This window comes from Lichenostomus cassidix, chromosome 26 (assembly GCF_008360975.1).
Source record: "Lichenostomus cassidix isolate B80296 chromosome 26, HeHo_3.0, whole genome shotgun sequence".
NCBI lineage: Eukaryota > Metazoa > Chordata > Aves > Passeriformes > Meliphagidae > Lichenostomus > Lichenostomus cassidix.
The window spans coordinates 3797868-3820161 of NC_139506.1; the positions used below are offsets into that span (position 1 = coordinate 3797868).

General features: G+C 53.6%; 2 protein-coding genes across 2 annotated transcripts; both read right to left on the reverse strand.

The window, feature by feature from the left end:
- Window positions 1-572: 572 nt before the first annotated feature.
- LOC146427007 (pepsin B-like) lies at window positions 573-5374 on the reverse strand. Its single transcript, XM_085082900.1, has 9 exons — window positions 5319-5374; window positions 4284-4437; window positions 3855-3972; window positions 3285-3403; window positions 2203-2402; window positions 1967-2089; window positions 1700-1844; window positions 1031-1129; window positions 573-898 (listed from the first exon to the last, which is right to left on the reverse strand). The coding sequence occupies exons 1-9, from the start codon at window positions 5372-5374 to the stop codon at window positions 746-748; spliced, it is 1167 nt and encodes a 388-aa protein (XP_084939026.1). The 3' UTR covers window positions 573-745.
- Window positions 5375-10448: 5074 nt separating this feature from the next.
- On the reverse strand, window positions 10449-21855 carry FRS3 (fibroblast growth factor receptor substrate 3). Its single transcript, XM_085082810.1, has 7 exons — window positions 21653-21855; window positions 19704-19848; window positions 19488-19576; window positions 18141-18327; window positions 14969-15130; window positions 14333-14484; window positions 10449-13487 (listed from the first exon to the last, which is right to left on the reverse strand). The coding sequence occupies exons 3-7, from the start codon at window positions 19551-19553 to the stop codon at window positions 12606-12608; spliced, it is 1449 nt and encodes a 482-aa protein (XP_084938936.1). The 5' UTR covers window positions 19554-19576; window positions 19704-19848; window positions 21653-21855; the 3' UTR covers window positions 10449-12605.
- Window positions 21856-22294: the final 439 nt, after the last annotated feature.

Genomic DNA, 22294 nt, shown 5'->3' on the forward strand with positions numbered 1-22294 from the left:
CCCCTCTGGCCACCAGCACCTCATTTCCAGCAGGAATTTCCCATTCCAGAGGGAGGAGGAGGAGGAGGAATGTCCTTCCCTGCTGTCCCACCTAATCTGTCCCAGCACGCTCAGGCTGTGTCAATATTTTGACACCAAGAGTGTCCTTCCCGCGGAGAGTGACAGAGCTGTGAATGCGTCTAAATGAGCTCCAGGGATAAAGAAATTCCAGGAAATTAGTCTGGATCCTGGGAAAGAGCAGGGTCACCCAACCTCCCCCCGCCCAGGGTGTTCCCCATCCCCTTCGGTCACACCCACCCACAATTCCTGATATTCCAGTGCAGTTTTCCCTCAGTGAACAGCCCCACCTCAGGGTTTAGGGGTCACCGGGGTGTCGTGACTCACCTTCCCAGCTTGGATAAACCACAGGGCTTTTCCCAGCTTTTTCAACCCTTTTCCAGCTGCCAGGGAGGTCGGGGGGCTTCCCCCCTGAGGTTCCCCGAGGGTTGGAGGTGGCACTGCCCACCCCTGGGGCTTTGTGGAGTTTATCCCAGCACTCACCTTGCTGGAGAAAGGGAGTTTGAACCCCTCGGGATGCTCCCAACCAACCCAGGAGCTCAGAGACCGTTTGGGACGTTTTATTTGTTACAGGAGGCGGCGAGGACACGGAAATCCCGAGGGAAAGGAGCAGAAATGTCCCTGGGAATGCCGTGGCACCCCAGCAGCGTCGGCAGGGAGAGGAACTGGAATTCCCTTCCTCCTTTTCCTAGACCGACGGGGCAAAGCCCACGCGGTTGTTGGCCATGTCGAAGATGGTGTAATATTCCTTCAGGAAGATGTCCCCCAGGATCCAGAGGGGCTGTCCGTCCGTGGAGGGCAGGTAGGTGACCTCGATGCCCAGGGTGCAGTAGCCATTGCTCTGCGGGAGGGAGTGACAGAGGTCAGAGCCTCAAACACACGCCAGGGAGAGAGCACAGCCAGCCAGGGAGCTCTGGGTTGTTCCAGAATTTGGAATTCCCTCGGGATTTGGCGGGATGAGGTCGGAACGTACGTCCAGGACGTAGGCAGAGGGGGAGAGCGGGAGCTGAGCGCCGCCGATGAGGAAGGTGATGGGAGGCATGCTCTGGGTGTCCTTGCAGTCCACGGCGTACTGTGGGGACAGGGACAGGGCTGGCAGGGACAGGAGACAGAGCCTGGCACAGCAGGGTGACAAACACTCCATCCCCTGGCAGTGCCACAGCGTGGAATCATGGAATGGTTTGGGTTGGAAGGAATTTAAAATTCATCTAATTCCACCTCCCACCATCCCAGGTTGCTCCAAGCCCTGTCCAGCCTGGCCTTGGATACTCCCAGGGATTCAGGAGCAGCCACAGCTTCTCTGGGAATTCCATCCCAGCTCCTCTCCACCCTCACGGGGCAGAATTCCCTCCCGATATCAAACCTAATTTTCCTCTCTTTCAATCTGAACCCATTCCCCTCATCCTGTCCCTCCATCCCTTGTCCCAAGTCCCTCTCCAGCTTCCTCGCAGCCCCTTCAGCTCCTGGAAGGTGCTGTGAGATCTCCACACCACCTTCTCCTCTCCAAGCTGAACATTCCCAACCTTCTCAGCCTGATGTCCCCTCGTCCTCACTGTCCCTTGTTCTGCAGGTGCCACGTGAATTTTGTGACACCACAACTCTGATTCCCCATCCAGGGCCCCCCAAAAATCCCTGCACTCACCCCATAGCTGGTCTCCTGAGCCCCCAGAGCCTCCAGGATGCTCTCGAGGTACTCCTGGGGCACGGTCAGCAGGAATGTCCCCGTGTCCACGATGGCCTGGCAGCCCTGGCTGCACCAGCTGTCCTCTGACTGCTCGATGGCAAAGCTGCGAGGACAGCAGGGACAAGGATGTGGCTTTGGGCAGCCTCTGTCCCCGAAACCCTGGATCTGTCAGCTCCAAAATCATCGAGCCCTGCAGCTGAGCCGGGAGGGACAAACACCACTCACTCGTCAAGTGCCACCTGCCAGTAGAGCTCCTGTGTCACCGGCGCCCACGTGATGTCCCCCTGGAAGAGCCCAGGGTCAATCCCCCCGAGGATCAGCTCTCCTCCATACTCGTAGGTGGGCTGGCTGCAGGAAAAACAGAGCCACAGCAGCAGGGATTGGGAAATCCGTGTGATCCAGAGGGGATAAACCCCCGAGGAACTCCCACGCTGGGCACAGCAGGGTGGGCAGATCTTTACCGGCAGAAGTAGAAGCTGAAGATGGGCTCAGGGAGCTGGTTCTGCTCCAGCATCCCCTCCAGGGCTGTGGCCATCCCTCCCACTGCCAGCTGGGGGTAAGCCATTCCCAGGATCCCATCGAAATCCGCGAAGTAGAAGGGCTGGGTGGGTTCCTCCTGGCTGAGCCCAAACTCCTGCTTGGTGACGGTGATGCTCTGGATCTGCAGGGAAAGGGGAATGTGGTGGCTTTGGTTGGTTTTAAAAAGAGGAAAGGGGGTGAATAAAAATGATCTCATAAGGGGGGGGGTGAACAAAATAATGTAAGAAAATTTTATTTGTGCCTTGTGGCTAGCACAGGTCTTTCCCATGAGAATTTTCTCCTGTGTTTTATAAAAAAAGATAAAGTTTGGATGTTATTAAAAACAGTGTCTCAAGATTTGGACAGTTCAGGCCTGGCCAACCAGGCCTAGGGGGAGGTTTCTGACTGACCAATCTGAGTGACCTCTGAAAAATCTATATAAGTTGGAATTAAATAATACAAGCTCTCTTTTTATGCCACACTGAGAATCCAGGTTTTTTCTCTGCTAGTGGCTCAGCAGCGACATTGCCTTGCATTTTATCCTCCAACTCTGTTAAGTAATTAAATCACTTTTTTGCAACTTTAAGTTGGAGCCTGTTTGCCCTCTTTTTTTCCTTCTGTGCATCCTCCTACCAACCAGTGTCCTATCTCATTTGACTCACGAGATTGGGGTGTGTTTTTATAGTTTTCTTCCTGTAGCAAGAGAAACTCGAAGTGCCTGGCGTTTAGTCAGAGTCAAACCCCGACAGGGATTTGGGCTCAGCTGGGTGAAGCCAAGGGGTGGCTGCTGCTCTGAGAGCACTGCAGGGTGACAGCTGGTGACAACAGCATGGAAAACTGGGGGAAAACCCCCAGGAATTGGGGTAAAACACAGCCAAAGCCCAGCTGGGTGGCTGAGGGTGTCAATAAATGGTTTATATTGGTTCTGCCCAAGTTTTGGCTGCACAGGACAGGAGATCTGGGGCTCATTCTGTGGGGACATCCAGGCAGGACCCAGCAGGGCAGGGACACTGACAGCACTCACCCGCAGCGTGTCAGAGCCCAGCACGATGGTGACAGAGCCACTGCCGTAGGACACGTTGTAGGACTGGCAACTGGGGGTGAAGGTGGCCGAGTCGCTGGCCTTGAACCTGGCGTGGTTAACTGGGGGAGAGGGAAGAGGGAAAATCCTGGGGATGTGCTGATTTCACTGGGATAATCCCCTGGGAGCAGGACAGATCTCTCTCAGGCTGTGGGGTTTGCCTGGATTCCTCTCCAGGGATCACAACAGCAAAACCATCACAGTTAAATCCCCATCACTCTCCCATCAGGAGGTGTGAACTCTGCTGGCAGCAGGACATCAACTCCTCAATTCCCATTTTTTTCTCTGCCAGGAAGGACCTCTGGCATTCCTGGGCTGGCTGTGGGGATTTTGTCACCTTCCTCAGCCAGGCTCTGAGCTTCCCAAGGAAAGCCCCAGCTATCCCAGATCAGCATCCTGGGATAATTTTTGGTCCAGAATTGTGATGTCCCCAGTGTGACTACGCAGTGCTGATTACTCCTAGGAGTAGCAGTTAGTGCTGATTACTCCTAGGAGCATCCTGGTTGTACTCACAGCAGGCAGGGCTCTTGCAGTCGGTGGAAGGCACCCACAGGTTGGAGGAGCCGGTGTCGAAGAGCACCAAAAACTTTTGGGGAGGTTCCCCGATGCTGATCTCCCCGAAGTAGGAGGACTGCAAAAAACAGGGAATCTCCATCCGGCTGCAGGGCTCAGGGGCAGACCAGGCGTCCCAATTCATCCCAAAACCAACCCTGCAGGAGCAGACTGAGCTCTCACCCTGCTTTTCCTCCCAAAAGATGGAATTTTAAATCATTACTGTGGGTTTGTTCACACGGAAAAACCTCGCTCTTTGTGGCTGGGGGAAAACTTCCTCAAAGTCTAAACCAGAAGCTTAAAAGAGTGGGGGAAATGGAATTTCTCATTGCTGGAGGCTCAGGGGTCTGGGGAGGAGGAAAAGGCAGTGATGGAATTTGGGATGCTCACGTCCAGGTGGTTGGTGATGGGCTGGTGCACCACAGAGCCCTGGCCTGGCTGGTATTTCTTCACGGGGTCGTGTTTGATGTGCTTCAGGAAATCATCCAGCACTCCAGCCGCCTTCATCTTGTCCCGGATGGACTGGCCTTTCTTCAGACTGATCCTGCATGGAGGGGAAAAAACCCAACAAAACAGCGTGAAATGAGGAGATTTGGGCATTTTCGAAGGCTCAGTTCTCTGGGCTCCTTTGAGCCATGGCAGGAGCTCTCCATGTCCCTGGAGCTGCTCTCCACGTCCCCAGGATCTGCTCTCCATGTCCCAAAACCTGCTCTCCAGATCCTCATGTGTTCTCCATCTCCCAGAATCTGCTCTCCACATCCCCAGGAGCTCTCCATGTGCCAGGAGCTCTGCACATCCCCAGGAACTCTCCATGTCCCAAAACATGTTCTCCATGTCCCTGGAGCTGCCCCCCAGATCCCCAGAAGCTCTCCATGACCCAAGAGCTTCTGTCCATGTGCCTGGAGCTGCTCTTCATATCCCCAGAAGCTCTCCATGTGCCAGGAGCTCTCCACATCCCCAGGATCTGCTCTCCATGTCCCAAAATTTGTTCTCCATGACCCAAAATCTGCTCTCCACATCCCCAGGAGCTCTCCATGTCCCCAGAAGATTCTCTCCATGTCCTCAGGAACTCTCCAGATCCCAGGAGCTCTCCATGTCCCAGAATCTGTTCTCCATGTCCCAAGAGCAGCTCTCCAGATCCCCACGAGTTCTCCATGTCACCAGGAGCTCTCCATGTCCCTGGGAACTGCTCTCTGCATTCCCAGGAGTTCTACATGTCCCAAAATCTGCTCTCCATGTCCCAGGAGCTTCTCTCCATGTCCCAGGAGCTCTCCGTGACCCAAAATCTGCTCTCCATGTCCCAGGAGCTTCTCTCCATGTCCCAGGAGCTGCCCCAGGCTGTGGGGATGCAGGAATTTGCATTCCCAGCCGCTCAGCATCCTCAGCCTCCACCCTCCACCCGCTCCTCCCGCACACCTCACCCACCTCACCGCCCCCTGGGCGAGCTGCAGACCCGCCAGGACCACCAGGAGCCACTTCATGGTGCGGACTAGTCCCCGCTGAGCCCTCGGCAGCCGGCAGCAGCCGGGCCGGGCTGCCCGCGCTCCCGCTTTTATCCCGGGAGGCAGCGCCGGCTCTTATCTGCTGACCTCCACTTTCCATTAGCGCCTCTCGCACCTCAAGGGCTTCTTTGTGTTGTCGGGGCCACGAGGATCCTGCGGAATCGGCGTCAGGTGAGGGCAGAGCCCGCGAGCCCTCGGGGGCGAGATCAAAGGGGAGCGAGGCGATAAAGGGTCAGCGCTTATCGGGGACGAGGGACTCGACGTCACGGCGCTGGGCTCGCCAGAAGCTGCGCAAACCTTGTCCCGGGACAAAGGGACTCGCTGCTGGCTCTTGGCTCGGCAGGGAAAGGCTTTTGTCTGCGCTCCTTCCGCCGCTGGGGAGAGCGGGGATGGGGAGAGGGGAGGCTTTCCCGGGACACAGGGAGCTGGGGAACGTCAGGGTGCTTCAGCTTGGCTTTTCCGGGGTGATCTCCACGTTCCTTCTCTTGGCTTTTCCAGGGTCATTGTTCTCTCGTTTCATCCAAGGTGATCCCCTGCTTCCTTCTTTTGTTTCCTCCAGGGTGATCCCCAAATTCCTTCTCAGTTTTTCCAGGGTCATCCCCATATTCCTTCTCTTGTTTCCTCCAGGGTGATCCCCAAATTCCTTCTCAGTTTTTCCAGGGTCATCCCCATATTCCTTCTCTTGTTTCCTCCAGGGTGATTCTTAGGTTCCATCTCTTGTTTTTTCCAGGGTGATCCCCAGGTTCATTCTCTCATTTCCTCCAGGGTGATCCCTTGGTTCCTTCTCTCACTTCCTCTGAGGTGATCTCCAGATTCCATCTTATTTTTTCCAAGGTGGTCGCCACCTTCCTTCTCTTGGTTTTTCCAGGGTCATCCCCAGATTTGTTCTCTCGGTTTTTCCAGGATCATCCCCACGTTCCTTCTCTCAGTTCTTCCAGGGTAATCCCCACCTTCCTTCTCTTGGCTTTTCTAGGGTCATCCCCAGATTCCTTCTCTTGTTTCCTCCAGGGTCATCCTTAGGTTCCATCTCTTGGCTTTTCCAAGGTGATCCCCACATTCCTTGTCTCATTTCCTCCAGGGTGATCCCCAGCTTCCATCTCTTGTTTTTTCGAAGGCGATTGCCACCTTCCTTCTCTTGGCTTTTCCAGGATCATCCCCACATTCCTTCTCTCATTTTTTCCAGGTCATCCCCAGATTCCTTCTCTTGGTTTTTCCAGGTCATCCCCAGATTCCTTTTCAGTTTTTCCAGGATCATCCCCACGTTCCTTCTCTCAGTTCTTCCAGGGTAATCCCCACCTTCCTTCTCTTGGTTTTTCCAGGATCATCCCCAGGTTTTATCTCTTGTTTCCTGCAGGGTCATCCCCTGGGGTGGCACTGAGGCAATGACTCCAGCAGGAATTATGGATTTACAGTTCCCAACAGCAGAGATCTGCTGATCACGCATAGAGTGAGGATCACACACCTTGTTCCTGGGATTTCCCTCAGGATTCCAGGATCTGAAGGAGCTGCAAGGAAGCTGGAGAGGAACCTGGGATGAGGGATGGAGTGACAAGATGAGGGCAATGGGTTCAGATTGAAAGAGAGGAGATTTAGGTTTGATCTTGGGAAGGAATTCCCAGAGAAGCTGTGGCTGCTCCTGGATCCCTGGGAATATCCAAGGCCAGGCTGGACAGGGCTTGGAGCACCCTGGGATGGTGGAATTCCATGATCTTTTAAGTTCCTTCCAAGCCAAAGCAGTCTGGGATTCCGTGGTTTTGTGCAGCTGTGTTTATGAACCCACAAAAGCACTCAGATCCTTCCCTCGGAGCTGCTTTTGGTGTTTTGTTTCCAAAACAGAGGTTTACAAAAAACAGAAGCACACGGGAACAGCTTCCCTCACATCAAAATAGAGATTCCTCTTTTCCTGTGAGGGAAAGATCAGTAAATAAACTGTAAAATCAATGGTTGGGCTGCAGGTCAGGCATTTAAATTCCCCAGCCAGGTGAGGATCTGCCGCTTGTTGATGGTGAAAACCTAAAGGGTTTAGGGTTTTCTTCAGTGAAAAAAAAAATAAAAATAAGAGAACCACAAACAGTTCCCAAACTGCCTGCAGGCACCCAAACCAACCAGAACATTTTGAATTAGAACCCAAATATTCTCCAGGAAATGGACCAAAATGGGTTTGGTCATGATCTAAATACTTTCTAGCAAACAAACCAAAGCTTTTTTGGTCATAGCCTAAATATTTTCAGGCAAATGGGCTGTTATCCTTTCAGTTAGAGCCCAGGTGGTTTCCAGAGCTCCTATTTTTCCATGGGTGCTGGAGAGGGACTTTGGACAAGGGGAGGAGAGATAGGATGAGGGAAGTGGTTTTGGCAGAGGGAGAGCAGCAGCAGGAATTGTCCTGCAGGGATCTCCCCGTGGCACAACCATCCTAGTCCATTTATTCCATTTATTCCATACAGATTCACACTCTGAGCCACACCAGCAGCCTTCCTCAGGTCCCAGAGCTGCTCTTCAGAGAGGAACTGGCACAGGTGACAATGACAGGAATGACACAGGAGGAGCTGGAGGTGACACTGAAGCCTTTCAGCTGGAAAAATCCCATTGAATTAGGGAAGGAAAAGACATCAGATCCCATCTTCACAAGGAGCTTTTTCCATTCCCTGGCCTGTAATTGCGACTTCAAAGCTCCCAAGGTTCTCACTAATGAATTCCCCTCCAGGAAGAGGAGCCCAAACCTGTTCTGCTGCCTGGGAGCAGCATTTCCAGACCAGCCCAGTTTGGGGGAAAGACAAAATTCCCAGAAAGAGTCAGGGCAGCTCTCCCAGAGGCTGGAATTGAGCAATGGGTTCATTAACGATCATTTCATTAATGATCCTCCAGCATCCCACAGAGAGACAACCGAGAGATTCCAAGAGAGCACAGAGCTGGGATGTCACCCCTGGTTTGGTTTTCTCCCCATCAACAGCAAAACTTGGGTAATAAAAGCAACAATTCCTCAGGAATGACAAACATTGGAGTCTCTCTGTAGAAATATTGATCCTTTAACCCTCACCACCTCTCCTTTCCCTTCCCTGTAAGGTTCCACTGGTTCTCCACCTCATTCCCCGAGGGAAAATGGTTTAAAGGAGAAAAAACCTTCCTGTGATAGGACAGTGAAGTGCTGGGAGAAGCTCTGTTCCTATCAACAGATTCTTGGGAAAGGGAAGAGGGAGAGCTCTGCTTGTGCATTCAGCAGGGAGGAAATATCAGGGGAGGAAATCGGATGGGTTTAACTCAGACTCAGACAAGAACCACTGGAAAAGGTTGTGGAATTCCCTGAGTGTCCCAATCCAGCTTCCCATCCTGCTGCTGTGCATCCATGGGGGAAGTCCAGCAATGTATGTCAGACCCAAAGGAAAATCCAAAAAATCCACCTTTACAAGGAGCCATGAAGATACAACACATTGGAGTAACATTCCCACACAAAATAAAACAGCCGCAGGAGAAAAAAAAACCTCCAAAAAATCCCAAATCATAGAAGGGAAGGGATGAGAGAACACGGATTCCCTCCCCAGACCCAAAGGAAAATCCAAAAAAATCCACCTTTACAAGGAGCCATGAAGACACAACAGATTGGAGGAACATTCCCACACAAAATAAAACAGCCACGGGGGGAAAAAAACTAAAAAAAATCCCAAATCACAGAAGGGAAGGGATGAAAGAACACGGATTCCCTCCCCAGGGTTTTGGTGTGTGTGGTTGGGGTTTGGGGGGTGTGGGGGGTGGGGGTTTGTGGTTTTTTTGTGTGGGGTTATAAAACAACCACAGGGGGGAAAACAACTCCAAAAAATCCCAAATCACAGAAAGGAAGGGATGAAAGAACACGGATTCCCTCCCCAGCTCCCGATCCAGACCTGGATCCTCCTCTCGCACCGTTTCCCCCACGGCCACTAGAGGAAGCTGCGACACTGCGCCGGGAGAATCCCAAACGTGTCACCTGAGCTCCGGGAATTGCGAGGTCACTGCCCCAGCACGGCTCTGCTGCTTCCCGGCGCTCCCACACCGCCTGGAAAAGCGAATTTTGAGGATTTCTCAGAGGGTCCTGGCGGCTTGGAGCAGACACAGCTCTTGGGATGTTTTCCAAAAAAGAGGGAAAATCACCGGGATGAGAACACGACACCCTGAAATCCCTAAATTCCAACTGCTTTCCTGCCACTGCAATTCCCATTTAATGGCTCGAACTGGGACAACCCTCTGCCAACAATGGGCTGAGATTGGCTTTTCATTCCCAAAAGTTTTTTCATTCCCACACTCCCGGGGAGTTTGGGGCAGCGCTGGAGGGTCACAGCCACCGGGGAGGGTGACACGAGGGGACACAAGGGGACATGGATGATCCACTCTGGAACGTGCAGCTGCCATCAGCTCCATCCTTTCTTCACACCACCTGGAAAAACGAATTTTGACGACTTCTCAAAGGGTCCTGGTGGCTTTCTCATCTCCAGCATCGAGGGAATTCTTCTCCTTCCTAGAAGAGGTGCAGCATCCTCCGGGATAACTGGGATCAGGATGTGCTGGAGAATTGGGTTTGCTGTGTGAGCAAATCCCTGTCCCTGCTGCTCCCAGAGTCCTTGGGGAGCGCTGGGTTTGCCGAGGAGGGGAGGGAGGGACAGCCTGGATTGCCTGGAGGAGGTGACAAGCAGCAGTTTGAGAGATCCAAGGTAGATTTCCCAGCGCAAAGCTCACGTGGAGCCACCAAGATGTTTTTAAGGAACTGCAGAGAGAATTCCCTGATCCCAGGAGCTCAGGGACCATTCCATCCCACCCTTGGGGACATGTGGCCAGGCTGGTGGCCCCAGCTGCTGCCACCCAAGGCACAAAGAGCCACCCCCAGCACCTTCCCAGGAATTTAACCCACCTGGAAATGGGGTGGGAAAGAGCCCTCACCTCCTCCTCCATGGAAATGGAAAACATTTCCTCCTCTTTTCCCTTTCTAGGGAAAAAGTGGAAAAGGGATTTTGCATTTTTCAGCTCAAGGCAAATTCCTACAGAGGCTCCAGAGGGAGTTGTGACACTGACAGCTTAGAAACTCTTTATTTAAATACTTTATTTAAAGCTTAACGCAGTTAACTTTTATATATATATATATATATTTATATATATAGATATAAACAATTTCTTCTCTCACTTCCCTAAATGAAAGCTGGATTTAGGGGGATACATTACTCGGGGGGGTTGGGTTGTTTTTTCCCTTCAAATAAAGTCATTTGTTATACATATAAAAATATATTACTTGGGTTTCCTTTCAGTTACAGGTGACACAAAGGATGGGCTGGACAAAAGAATGGAAGACGAGCACAAGGACCTCCAAAAATGGAAAATAAAACCAGTGGATTGAAGCATCTGGCACACTTGGAATTTATAGTGCAACAGCAAGCCAAGAACTCCACGCTCTGCGACACAAACATGGCATCACTCGGACTTGGGGACACGTGGCCTTGCTCCCGACAGGGTCACGGCTCAACAGGACACGACAGCACCGAAAACCAACACAAGGCTGAGCTTCCAAACCCTGGGAATGGAGCTGCTGGCCCTCAGGAGCAGCTTGGAGCTGGGGGAGGGAGGTCTTTCCTCTTCCACGGACGCTGACATCAGGGAACATCGAAGGACAAAGGGGACACGAGGCTTGGGCAGGTGGCAAAGCCTCGCTGGGTGCTGGAAGGTGGGGCTCCAGATCATCCCAGAGCACTGCTCTCCAGCGAAACAGGAATGGAGAAATTTGGGAAAGTGCTGGAACTCCACATTATCCAGAGCACTGCTCTCCATCACTTAGGAGAGCATCGAAACAGGCATGGAGAAATTTGGGAAATGCTGAGCTGTGAACTCCAGATTATCCCAGAGCACTGCTCTCCATCGAAACAGGCATGGAGAAATTTGGGAAAGTGCTGAGCCACGAGCTCCAGATCATCCCAGAGCACTGCTCTCCATCGAAACAGGCATGGAGAAATTTGGGAAAGTGCTGGAACTCCAGATTATCCCAGAGCACTGCTCTCCATCCAAACAGGCACAGAGAAATCCGGGGAAGGGGCAGGGGGGACATCCTGGGGCAGCTCAGCCCCGGCATCGAGACAAAAAATCCACAGCAAAAAGGCCACAAATCTACCCGAAATTTTAGCCCTTGGGGACAAATTCCACCCTGGGTGCCAACACGGCACAGAGGCTGCTCTCGGCCCCAGCAGGCACGTGGGTGTTGGCAGTGACTTTGATGCCACTCCAAGCTCGGCTGCCCGGCGGCTCCTCTCCCACTCCCACTGCTCCCATTCCATTCCCGCCCACCCCGTGACAGTCAGACCCAGGCAGTCTTAAATTCTCCATTCCCAGCTGCTCTTTTCCGCAGAAAAGAGGTTTTTTTCCTGCAGTTTTTCCCCCAGCTGGTGGCTCAGCGAAGCCACCAGGCTCTTTTAGGATCTGTCCCCCCAGGCAGGAGCAAACACACTGGCACCAGTTTGGCAACGGACTGGGACGCGAAGGAGCAGTTCGTAAATAAATAAGTAAATAAATAAACCCACAACACTTCTCAGCAGCTGCCAAAAAGAACTCTCTGGAAAGAAACGAAGCAGGGTATGGCACGAGTGAAGTTTTCTAGACCAAACCTCCGATCTCCCTCACGGTTGTGGCCTTTCCCTCCTCTTCCAAAGCAGGGAAGGGGATTTTAAGGATTTAGGCAATCAGGTTTCTGTGATCACAGTGTGTGCCCCATGGCTCTCTCGTTTGATTGCAGCTGCCCAATTGCAATTGAATCTGAGACAGGGACAGAAGGATAAAAAGCTTCAGGAAAACAGGTAACAGTGAGCTGAGGGGGGAAAGGCCACAGTATGAACCTCCTCACCTCCAGGGAGCAGCAGAACCACGAGGCAAACCCCAATTCTGGAGAGAACTCTCCCAGAGGTGTGAAATCCACTGGGATTTGCACGGAGCTCCTAAAGCAGCTCAGTTTCGGGATCACAACCCCATGGCACCGCCAGCACCTCCTGCCCACAATTCACCCCTCAGAGCCACCAAACATCCCACAAGGCTTGGAAAACGAGCGGCACGGAGAGGGGAGGACGGACAGACGGACGAGCCTCGACATCAGCAGGAGCCACGCCGAGGCGCCCAGGGGACGGGAAAGCGATGGAAGCCACACGGGGCTGGGACACAGCGAGGGGCAGGGAGCAAAGCCACGCCGCGGGGCTGGCACTTGGGGCCCTCACAGGGGCAGGTCAGTGCTGTTGTGCCGCGTTTTCCTCGAGGTGCCATCGTCCCTGGGCAGCGCCCGCTGCAGGCTGGACATGGCCGCCGTCTTCTTGAGGTCGATCACGGCGTAGGAGTCGGTGCGGCGGCCGCCGGGGCTGGCCGGCGGTGCCACCCGCGGGTCCTGGTGGCCCTTGCGGGTGTCGGGCTCCAGCTCCACCTGGATGTAGTTGAGCTGCCGCGGCGGCTCCGGGCAGGGCCGCGGGAAGTCGAAGCTGAAGACATTGGGCAGGCGGCTGCGCCGGGCGCGGGGCAGGAAGGAGCTGCGGCGGGGCTGCTGGGCAGAGCTGGCCGAATTCTGCAGAGGCTCCTCCTCGCCAGCCTCGGAGAATCCATTAGGGGATGGAGTGGGTGCCATGTTGGTGTCTTCATCCCCGTGCCGGCCCGGCTGGAATTCCCACACCGGCGGCAGTGCCGGCAGGTTCTCGTAGTGCAGCAGCGCCGAGCGGCGATGGGAGCAACTCCCGTCCTCCCTGGGCGCCTTGGAGCGGCCAGCCCGGCACAGGGACGAGGTGTTGGGTGCCACCAGCCCGTTGAGGTTCTCATAGACGCACTGAGGGGACGCACAGCCCTCCTGACACTCGTTGTTGTTGTTGTTGGGCGGGCAGAGGTGCGGCCGGCACTCCCGGGGCTGGCGGCACAGCCGGCGGTAGCCCGAGCTGGGAGCCAACACGAATTTCACCTCCCCAGGCTGCAGGAAGACCTGGGGGTTGCGATCTTCCAGGGAGCAGCTGTGGTTCCTAGGGGGGAAAGGAGGGTGGGCTTCAGGCAAGGAGTGCATACAGTGCCGGCCTCTCGGCTCCGGCTCCCCGGTGGCCGTGTTGACGTAGGTGTGGGACTGCAAGGAGAGAAGCAGAGGGACAGTGACAGGAGGAGAGCAGAGAGCAGAGGAAAGCGGCTGAGACGCCAGCAGCACGGGGGGATTCGTCAGGGGGTGTTGGGAGAGGAGGAAAAAAGGATTTTGGAAGTGGGAAAGTGTTTTGGGAGGCGAAACGCAGAAGTTGGTTTAGGTTTTGTGGGCTGGAGGAGAGATAAGGAGAGTCCAGATACACATTGTGTCCACACAGCTGGACATCTGCTGGAATTTCCTCATGGAAAGGGTGGTCAGGCCTTGGCAGGGGCTGCCCAGGGAGGTTTGGAGTCCCCATCCCTGGAGGTGTCACCTGGATGTGGCACTCAGTGCTCTGGGTTGGTGACAAAATGGGAATCAGCCACAGATTGGACTCAATCACCTTGGACTTAATATTTTCCAAGGTCTTTTCCAACCTCAGTGATCCTGGGATTCTTTGTCATGCTGGATGCATATTGGCCACTCCCAAACTACCTCCCAGGTGATCCCACAGCCCTCACACCTGCCCAGGCCTCCCTTCAAACAAGAGTTTTGGAGGAAAATTCTTCAAATTCTACAGCAGAGAGCAAAGAGATGAACCTCCAAAATAAAAAGGGTCTGAATTTAGGGGTTGTGCTACAGCTGGCAGATTAACTGCCACCCAAACACCAGCAGATTGAGGACATAACTCAGATTTTTGGGACAGAGCATCTGTTCTAGAGAAGCGTCAAAGAGAAAAACCTCCAGGAGCAAAATGAAGTGAGGAGAATAAAAAGAGTGCCAAGGTGTGAGGATCCCCTGAGCCTGGAGTGAAGGAATATCAAAATTGCAGAGTTTAGGATGGATGTGTTTACCTGTTCCTCAGGCCCCAGGAGGGGGTGAGTGGAGTCTTCCCCCACAGAGGAATGTCTCAGGCTGCTCACTGAGGGGTGCCGGGCTGCAGAGCAGGACAGGGATTCTCCAGGGAAGCTGTGAAATCCATTGGGAAGTCCAGTGTAGCCCAGACCTGCGAGGGAATCACGGCAGAGAAACGTTAAATTGGTGCAAAATGGAATTATTGCACTTTCAGAGTGAGCTGGGCTCTTCTGGGAGGTAAAACCAGCCTGTCCAGGGGCCATCCCAGCACAAACACAGGGGTCAGACCCTCCTCTAAATCCAAGGAATTTGGTCAATTCCTCGTGGAGACGGGAATTGAGCCAGCCTGGGCCACTCCAGATGTGGCTTCCCACAGCTGCCTTGCTCAGGAAAGGCCACTCAGCAGTGGTGGCCCAGGGAAACCCAGCTGAGGGGTGACAGCTCCGAGTGCCTGAAGGGCTTTTAGTGCAGCCGTTTCCTCGGAAACCAAATTCCACACTGGAAATAAAGCTCTAAAATAGGAGCAGCGTGGATAAGAACATACAGGAGAGCTCCATGGGCAGTTTGGCAGCACTGCAGACATCTCCCCCAGCCCTGTGTCCCCCTGCTGTCCCCACAGACCGATGGGGACTCACTGTTGGGTGCCTGTGGGGTCCGGGGCAGCTCCCTGTCCGAGGGGTGGCTGTTCCTGGTGAGCACCACGGGCTCTTCCACCACATTGATGCTGTTGCACTGCATCAGCTCCTGCAGCAGGTTGAAGATCTCCTCTGCCCGGGAGCACTTGAAGGCAAAAATCCCTGCCAGGGATAGAGAGGAGGGTTAGGACAGCAAGGAAGTGATGGTGGTGCTTTGGGAATTTGTGTTATTGCCAGCTTGAAATGAGTTCTGGTTTTTCCTTCTGTGTTTAGTGCCGTCAGCCCACAGCCACGGGAAAACAGTCTGTGGGTTATTCAAGAAATAACAGCAGAAATCATGGAATGCAGGATGGTTTGGGTTGGAAGAGACCTTAAATATCATCCAGCTCCATTCCCAGGCTGCTCAGAGCTCCATCCAGCCTGGCTTTAAGCCCCTCCAAAATCAACCAGTCCCATTCCCAACCTTCCCAGGCTGCTCAGAGTTCCATCCAGCCTGCCTTTAAATGCTTTCAGGATCATCCAGTTCCATTCCCAACCTTCCCAGGCTGCTCAGAGCTCCATCCAGCCTGGCTTCAAACCCCTCCAAGATCATCCAATTCCATTCCCAACCTTCCTTCCCTTGTCAGAGCTCCATCCAGCCTGGCTTTAAACCCTTCCAAGTCTCTGTTTTATCTCACAACAACCACGCAGGTGTGCAGGGCCAAGGTGAACTGGTCACCTCTCCTATCTGAACTCCAGCCCATCCCTTTCCATGGAAAATCCATGCAGTGACTCCTCAAAGCTGGACTGGGCTCTGTGCATGTGAGGGAGGGATGAAAATCACCAAAAAAAATCATATTTTTTGAAAATCTCTGGGATTGAGGAGTCTCCCCCCAAAGGAGCAGCCCAGCCCAGGAACCAATCCCAGGCTGGCACACGCACACAGCACAGCCATGGCAACAGGAACAGCCTGGCAACAAGGGCTGCTCCCAAAGAACCTCCTTTGCCACGATCTGGCAAAAAAAAATAAAAAAAATCACTGGATCTGCCTTGCATCAGTGGGGAGCAGCATGGGGAAGGAGGTAAAATTAATAAAATCCTGCAAGAAAGGGAGAAAACTCAACAAAAGCACATCATCCCTTCTCATTTCTGCTTCATCTGGTAAAAATCCTGCAGGATGTGAAGAGCTCTGCTGCATCCCCCCTGCCTGCACCTGGACAGAACCAAACCACACAGAGGGCAGGATTTTCATCACTGGATTAAATTTTCATCACTGGTCCTCACCCTGCAAAAGGCAAAGCAGAAACCAAAGGGTGAATTCCCATCACTGGCAACCGACAGGAGAGGAAACCCCCACTGAAATAAATATTAAAAAGCAGCATATGCCACTGCAGATTCACACAGACCCTCAGCACTCGTGGGAGTCCTTTTGGAGTTTACAAACACATTAACAGAATGAGGAAACAACTTTTTTTTTTTTTTCTCTCTCCCAGGGGATGAGGATGCCAAGAAAACGTTCAGTTCTTTTTAAAAGTGAGAGAGACAGAATGGTAAAGGAACCAGCAGCCCCAGTGTGAAACTGGAGATGATTCCCAGTGCTCCTGGGTGACTCACTTCCATCCTCCACGCACACAACATCAGGAAAACGTGGAATTCTTTTTTTTTTCTGTGTCACAAAGCACTGCCAGCCCCAAAATCAGAGCTTTGAGCAGAACCAGCACTGACCCAGGCAGGGGGAAAGCACCAAAGAAAACAAAACTCAACCAACTGTTGCTCCCGGGAATAAATAACCCTAAGAGAGCCCCAAAATATGTCAACAACAGTGAACTGGGGGGAGCAAGCTTAGGATGGTTGACATCATCATCTAGGGGTGTAATTGGAGAATTTGGACCCTGCCAGCCCCAAAATCAGAGCTCTGAGCAGAACCAGCACTGACCCAGGCAGGCGGAAAGCACCAAAGAAAACAAAACTCAACCAACTGTTGCTCTGCGGAATAAATAACCCTAAGAGTCCTAAAATTTAGAATCCTGAAATATGTAAACAACAGTGAATTGAGGGGAGCAAGTTGGGGTGGTTGACATCATCACCTAGGGGTGTAATTGGAGAATTAAGGCTCAGAGTGCTGGTAGGACAGAACTTATAAAATGCTAAGAGCTCGTGGCTCAGTGTCCATTTTTGGGTTTTGGCATTGTTTACCCTGAATGTATAAAAAGCCTTTAATAAATTTATCTGCTGTTTATTCTAACTTTGTCTTGGCCTCTTTCAGGCCACCCTGCTTTAGCCATCACCCCCAGAGAGCCCCCCAGGCACTGACCCTTGCTGGGGAAGATGAAATAGGAAAGCCTTATAATATAATTGCCTTTATGATTACCTGGCAAAAGATGCTGAAAACAAGCTCTGAGTTACTGAACAACTAGAAAACAATGATATAGCCGACTGAAGGTAATCCCCTCTTGATAGAACAATCCCCTCTGCCTGCAGACAGCTCCAAGGGTCAGAGCAGACCCTGCCCGCTTGGCAGAGGGTCCAAAAAGCAGTTTTTAGGGTCTAAAATAGAACCCTGTATGGTAATGGGATGATTCTTATAGGTTGTATGTAAATGTTGTAGGGTTTGTAGCTTGCTCTAGATTGGTTAATGAGAATTAGAATATTCAAAATATAACTCCATATGGTAATGCCATGATTCTTATAGGTTGTATGTAAATGTTGTAGGGTTTGTAGCTTGTTCTAGATCGGTTAAAGAGAATTGGAATATTAAAAATATAACTCCATATGGTAATGCAATGATTCTTATAGGTTGTGTGTAAATGTTGTAGGGTTTGGAGCTTGTTTTAAATTGGTTAACGAAAATTAGAATATTTAAAATATAACCCTGTATGGTAATGGGATGATTCTTATAGGTTGTATGTAAATGTTGTAGGGTTTGGAGCTTGTTCTAGATTGGTTAATGAGAATTAGAATATTCAACACAGAGGATGATTTATTGAATTGTAAAGGGTAGATCATGCTCTTGCTCTTGCCTCTCTCTCTCGCCTCTCTGACCTGCTCTGAGCTGCATCCTGCATCCCTAGCAGATTTCTCACACCCACACCCTTCCACAACAAACCCCCACGCTCTAAAACCCCACTGCACGGATCTCTTGCTCCCCATTCCATCCCCACAACCCAACCCCACAGCCCCCAGCCGCACAGACCCTGGCCGGTGTGGCAGCGGCGGCCGCTCTCGAAGGAGAACAGGTTGGAGTCGAAGCCGTAGCGCCGCAGGCACAGGTAAGGCCACCTGACGGCGTCGCGCTTGTGCGTGTGCAGGATGAGCTCCCTGGGCGTCAGCTCCATCACCCCCGAGCCCAGCTCGTGCCCCTCGTCGTCCACGTTGGTCACCTGCAGGGGACACGGTGGGAGAGCAGAGCTGTGGGGTGGTTGGGGTTGGGAGAAAGCTGTGGGATTGGGGAGTTCGGCTGGGGAATGATCGCTGCTTTGATTCCTGGTTGTTGTTTGGGTATCTCCAGGGCTGAGGAGTCCAAACCTCCCTGGGCAGTTCCAATCCCTGACCATCCTTTCCCTGAGGAAATTCCTGCTGATGTCCAAGCTGAGCCTCCCCTGGCCCAGCCTGAGGCTGTTCCCTCTCCTCCTGTCCCTGTGCCCTGGGATCAGATCCCAAATCCCTCCTGTCAGGGAGTTTGCAGAGCCACAAGGTTCCCCTGATCCCCTTTTCTCCAGGCTCAGCTCCCTCAGGATTCTCCAGACCTTTCTCCATCTCCCTCAGGATTCTCCAGACCTTCCCCAGTCCCCTCAGGATTCTCCAGACCTTCTCCAGTCCCTTCAGGATTCTCCAGACCTTCCCCAGTCCCCTCAGGATTCTCCCCACCTTTCTCCAGGATTCTCCAGCCCTTCTCCATCTCCCTCAGGATTCTCCAGCCCTTTCTCCATCTCCCTCAGGATTCTCCAGCCCTTTCTCCATCTCCCTCACGATTCTCCAGCCCTTCCCCAGCTCCATCCCTTCCCCTGCACACTCTCCAGCCCCTCCATGTCCCCCTTGCTCTGAGCACCCAGAGCAGCACACAGCCCCCCAGCTGCCCCCAAACCATCCCACCCTGGAGGCACTGCAACCCCCCAGACTCCCCTCCCTTTCCTTTTCCCTTTTCCCCAGCTGGGAGCAGGGATTCAGGGCTGGCAGGAGGCGCCGAGCTGTCAGCCCTGGAGCCGGCCAGCTTGGCAGCTCAGCTGCTGTGTCTGAGGCCAGGCTCTGGAACACAGCCCTGAGCAATAAAAGCTTTCTCTCCAGTCCCCCATTTCCTCCCATTTCCCATGCAGAGGTGATTTAGCAGCAAAGACAAACGCAGTTGGAGGAGTTTCTTAAGGAAAGGAGGGAAAAAACCACAAAAAAAAAACCCAAAAAACCAGAAATGATGTATTTGCAATCCTCTCCTCGAGTGCTGTTTGGTGCAGGAGCAGACTTTGCTCTCCTCTCAATCCTGGGCTCTGCCAGCAGCCAGAGCTGTCACAGACTCCCTGATGGGGTTGAAGGGGCAACAATTTACCTTAAATTTGGTGGGGTGGTTGTCTGGGATGCTGTCTGGGCACAGACAACTGCAGCAGCTCCCCATGACGCCAGGCAGAGAGGCAATCCCTGGGGACAGGACACAAACCAGGGGGACAATCAGATCCCCAGCCCAGCCCTCACAGCATTTCCAGCCCTCCCCCATCCCAGGGGGTTTGATTAATTGAGCACTAATTAAAACCAACAGGTTTCTTACCATTAGGCAATTGTTGGATATTTTTTTTTGTTTTGTCTTTTGGAGGAGTGAGAAGGAATTCCCACTGCTGTCCCTCTGTCTCCCTCAGGACTTCATGGCAGCCAGGTTTCACCTAAAACAAGAGGGGAACAGTCCCATCTTCCACCTGGAGAAGACAATTAAACAAAACCAATGATAAAAGCAGAGAAAATTCAAAAACAGGGCATGGGGGAATGACTGAACTTCCCTTCAAACATCCCAAGGAAAGCAGGTGAATTTTGTTTTTAATTCACCCCATTTATATCCATATGGAAAACCCTGCTATGAAAAATACACAATGAAAGCAAATTTAAAGGAGAGCTATTTCACTCCCTGGCTTTGGGATCCTACAGAGGAGTGGGATTTATCCAGGGTGGATCAAACCTAGCAGGAGCAGCCAGGGGTGGTGAGGCAGCTGCTGCTGAGGAATGTGAAGGTGCTTTCACTGCAGGGAAGGTCCTTCAGGGTCAGAGAACCAGCAGCTGCTCTGCTTTGGAGCAGGAGAAGCAAAAAAAAACCCCTAAAACTCTGATATCTGACCCAGTCAGTGCAAAGATCAAGCAGGCAGGAGTTGCATGGTGAGAAATATTCCTGGTTTTTCCCTTGAAGTGAGAAACTTTTGGGTTTTTTTCACTTGTAGTAAGAAATACTCCTGGATTTTGCTCCAGCTGATCTGGGGGCTTTTTCCTCTGTGCTGTGCCCTCCCACTCCCACCTCAGCAATTCCCTCAGGAACAACAGCTGGGGGAAAACATTCCATTCCCCTCTTTCTTTATTCCCCTCTTCCTTTATCTCCTCTCCACCCCCATCTCTGGGGGGTCAGCCTGGAGTGCTGTGGCTTATCAAGGGCAGTTTTTATGGGGAGAAGTGAGCAAATGAGGGGAAAAATCCATCGTGGGCTCCCTCAGAACTCCCTCTGCAATTCCCACTGCTCCTGGCTGGTGGATATTTCAGCAGCATTTCTCTCACACCGACACTGCCAAGTCTCCAAGGTGCTGTTCAGCACTTCCAACACACCTTCCCAACACCTGTTTGGTGCTCAGAGCCTCAGCCTGGCACTGAAAACACTCCAACAGCTCCCTGCAGCAGGACCGTGTCCCTCCTAGGACCACCAGGGCCATCCAGACTCCCACCTTTCGGGATCCTCCTTGCACCTCCCCAGCTCCCAAATTCCCAGCCATCCTCCCAAACCCCCACCCTGCAAAAACCCCCTTGCTCCTTCACCATCCTGCAAGCCTTTCCCTTAAACCCAGGACTGAAGAAGAAGGTTTTCCTAATCCCAAAGGATCAGAGCATCCCCCGATGGGGACCCACGAAAATCTCACGTGGAAAAACAGCAGATCCCACATCAACCCCCCCAGGACACGCAGGGACAAACCCAACACATCCCCCCAGGCTGGCAGGGACGAGGAGGGAGCAGGGGGAAAGCTCTGGGGGCAGGAAGGGCGAGGAGAAGGGGCTGGAGGAAGGAGGGAAGGGATGGAGGATTGGGGAGGGAGCTGCAGGGAGGAAGGAGGGGATGGAGAGAGAAGGGAAGGGATGGAGGGATGGGGAGAAGGATGGAGGAAGGGGCTGCAGGGCCATGGAAGGGGATGGAGGGATGAGGAAGAGGATGGAGGGAGGAGGATAGGGATGGAGGGATGAGGAAGAGGATGGAGGGATGAGGAAGAGGATGGAGGGATGAGGAAGAGGATGGAGGGATGAGGATGGGGATGGAGGGATGAGGAAGAGGATGGAGGGAGGAGGACGGGGATGGAGGGAGGAAGGAGGACGGGCCTGCAGAGCCCGCGGGACCGAGGGGCCTGAGGAAGGGGCGAGTGCCGGGGGTACGGGGGAATTGGCTGCGAGGGGCGGCGGGGGGAGCCCGGGGGTGACACGAGCGGAGGGGACAGCGGGCGATGCCGCGGCCCCGCTCCCGGCGCGGCTCGGTACCTGAGGCGCTCCCGGCTCCGCCGTCCGGGAGCTGCGGCCCGAGGCCCCCGGCCCGGCCCTTCCCGGGGCCCGCAGCGCGTCGGGGCCCCCGGCCCGGCCCTGCCCCTGCCCCTGCCCGGCCCGGCGGGTCCGGGGGTCCCCGGTGGGGCCCGGAGCGATCGGGGCCGGGCCGGGCCCGCCGAGCAGCCGCACCGCCACAGCGCCGCGGGGCCGCCAGGGGGCGCCGGGGGGACGCGGCGGAGCCGGGGGGCGGAGCTAGGGGTGGGCGTGGTTGTGGTGGGCGTGGTTTGGGTGGGGTGGTTAGGGTGGGCGTGGTCTGGCTGGGGTGAATGGGTGGGTTTTGGGGGTGAATGGGGGTTTTGGGGGTCAGGAGAGGATTTGGGGGTAAGGCAGGAGAGGGCTGGGGGTGTCAGTGCAGGGGATTTGGGGGCTGGGTTAGGGTGCTTGGGGGATAGTGGAGAGGAACTGGGGAGGGGTCTGGGGGGGTGCTGGGAGTCAGTGAAGGGGATTTTGGAGTCTGGGTTTGGGGGATGCTCGAGGGGGATCAGTGCAGGAGAACTGGGGAGGGGTCTGAGGCAGGAGATGGGCTGGGAGTCAGTGCAGGGGGATTTGGGAGGGGCAGGTTAGGGGGATGCTCAAGGG

Excerpts from the sequence above, each read along its gene's own strand:
- LOC146427007 (XM_085082900.1), bottom strand. The coding sequence starts at position 5,374 with ATGAAGTGGCTCCTGGTGGTCCTGGCGGGTCTGCAGCTCGCCCAGGGG. Across the intron at positions 3,404-3,854 it reads CTGCAAGAGCCCTGCCTGCT|TTAACCACGCCAGGTTCAAG; the intron begins GTGAGTACAACC and ends CCTCTCCCCCAG. Across the intron at positions 899-1,030 it reads CCTCTGCCTACGTCCTGGAC|AGCAATGGCTACTGCACCCT; the intron begins GTACGTTCCGAC and ends TCCCTCCCGCAG.
- FRS3 (XM_085082810.1), bottom strand. The coding sequence starts at position 19,553 with ATGGGGAGCTGCTGCAGTTGTCTGTGCCCAGACAGCATCCCAGACAAC. Across the intron at positions 15,131-18,140 it reads CCGCTGCCACACCGGCCAGG|GGATTTTTGCCTTCAAGTGC; the intron begins GTCTGTGCGGCT and ends TATCCCTGGCAG. Across the intron at positions 13,488-14,332 it reads TCCTGGGGCCTGAGGAACAG|TCCCACACCTACGTCAACAC; the intron begins GTAAACACATCC and ends CTCTCCTTGCAG.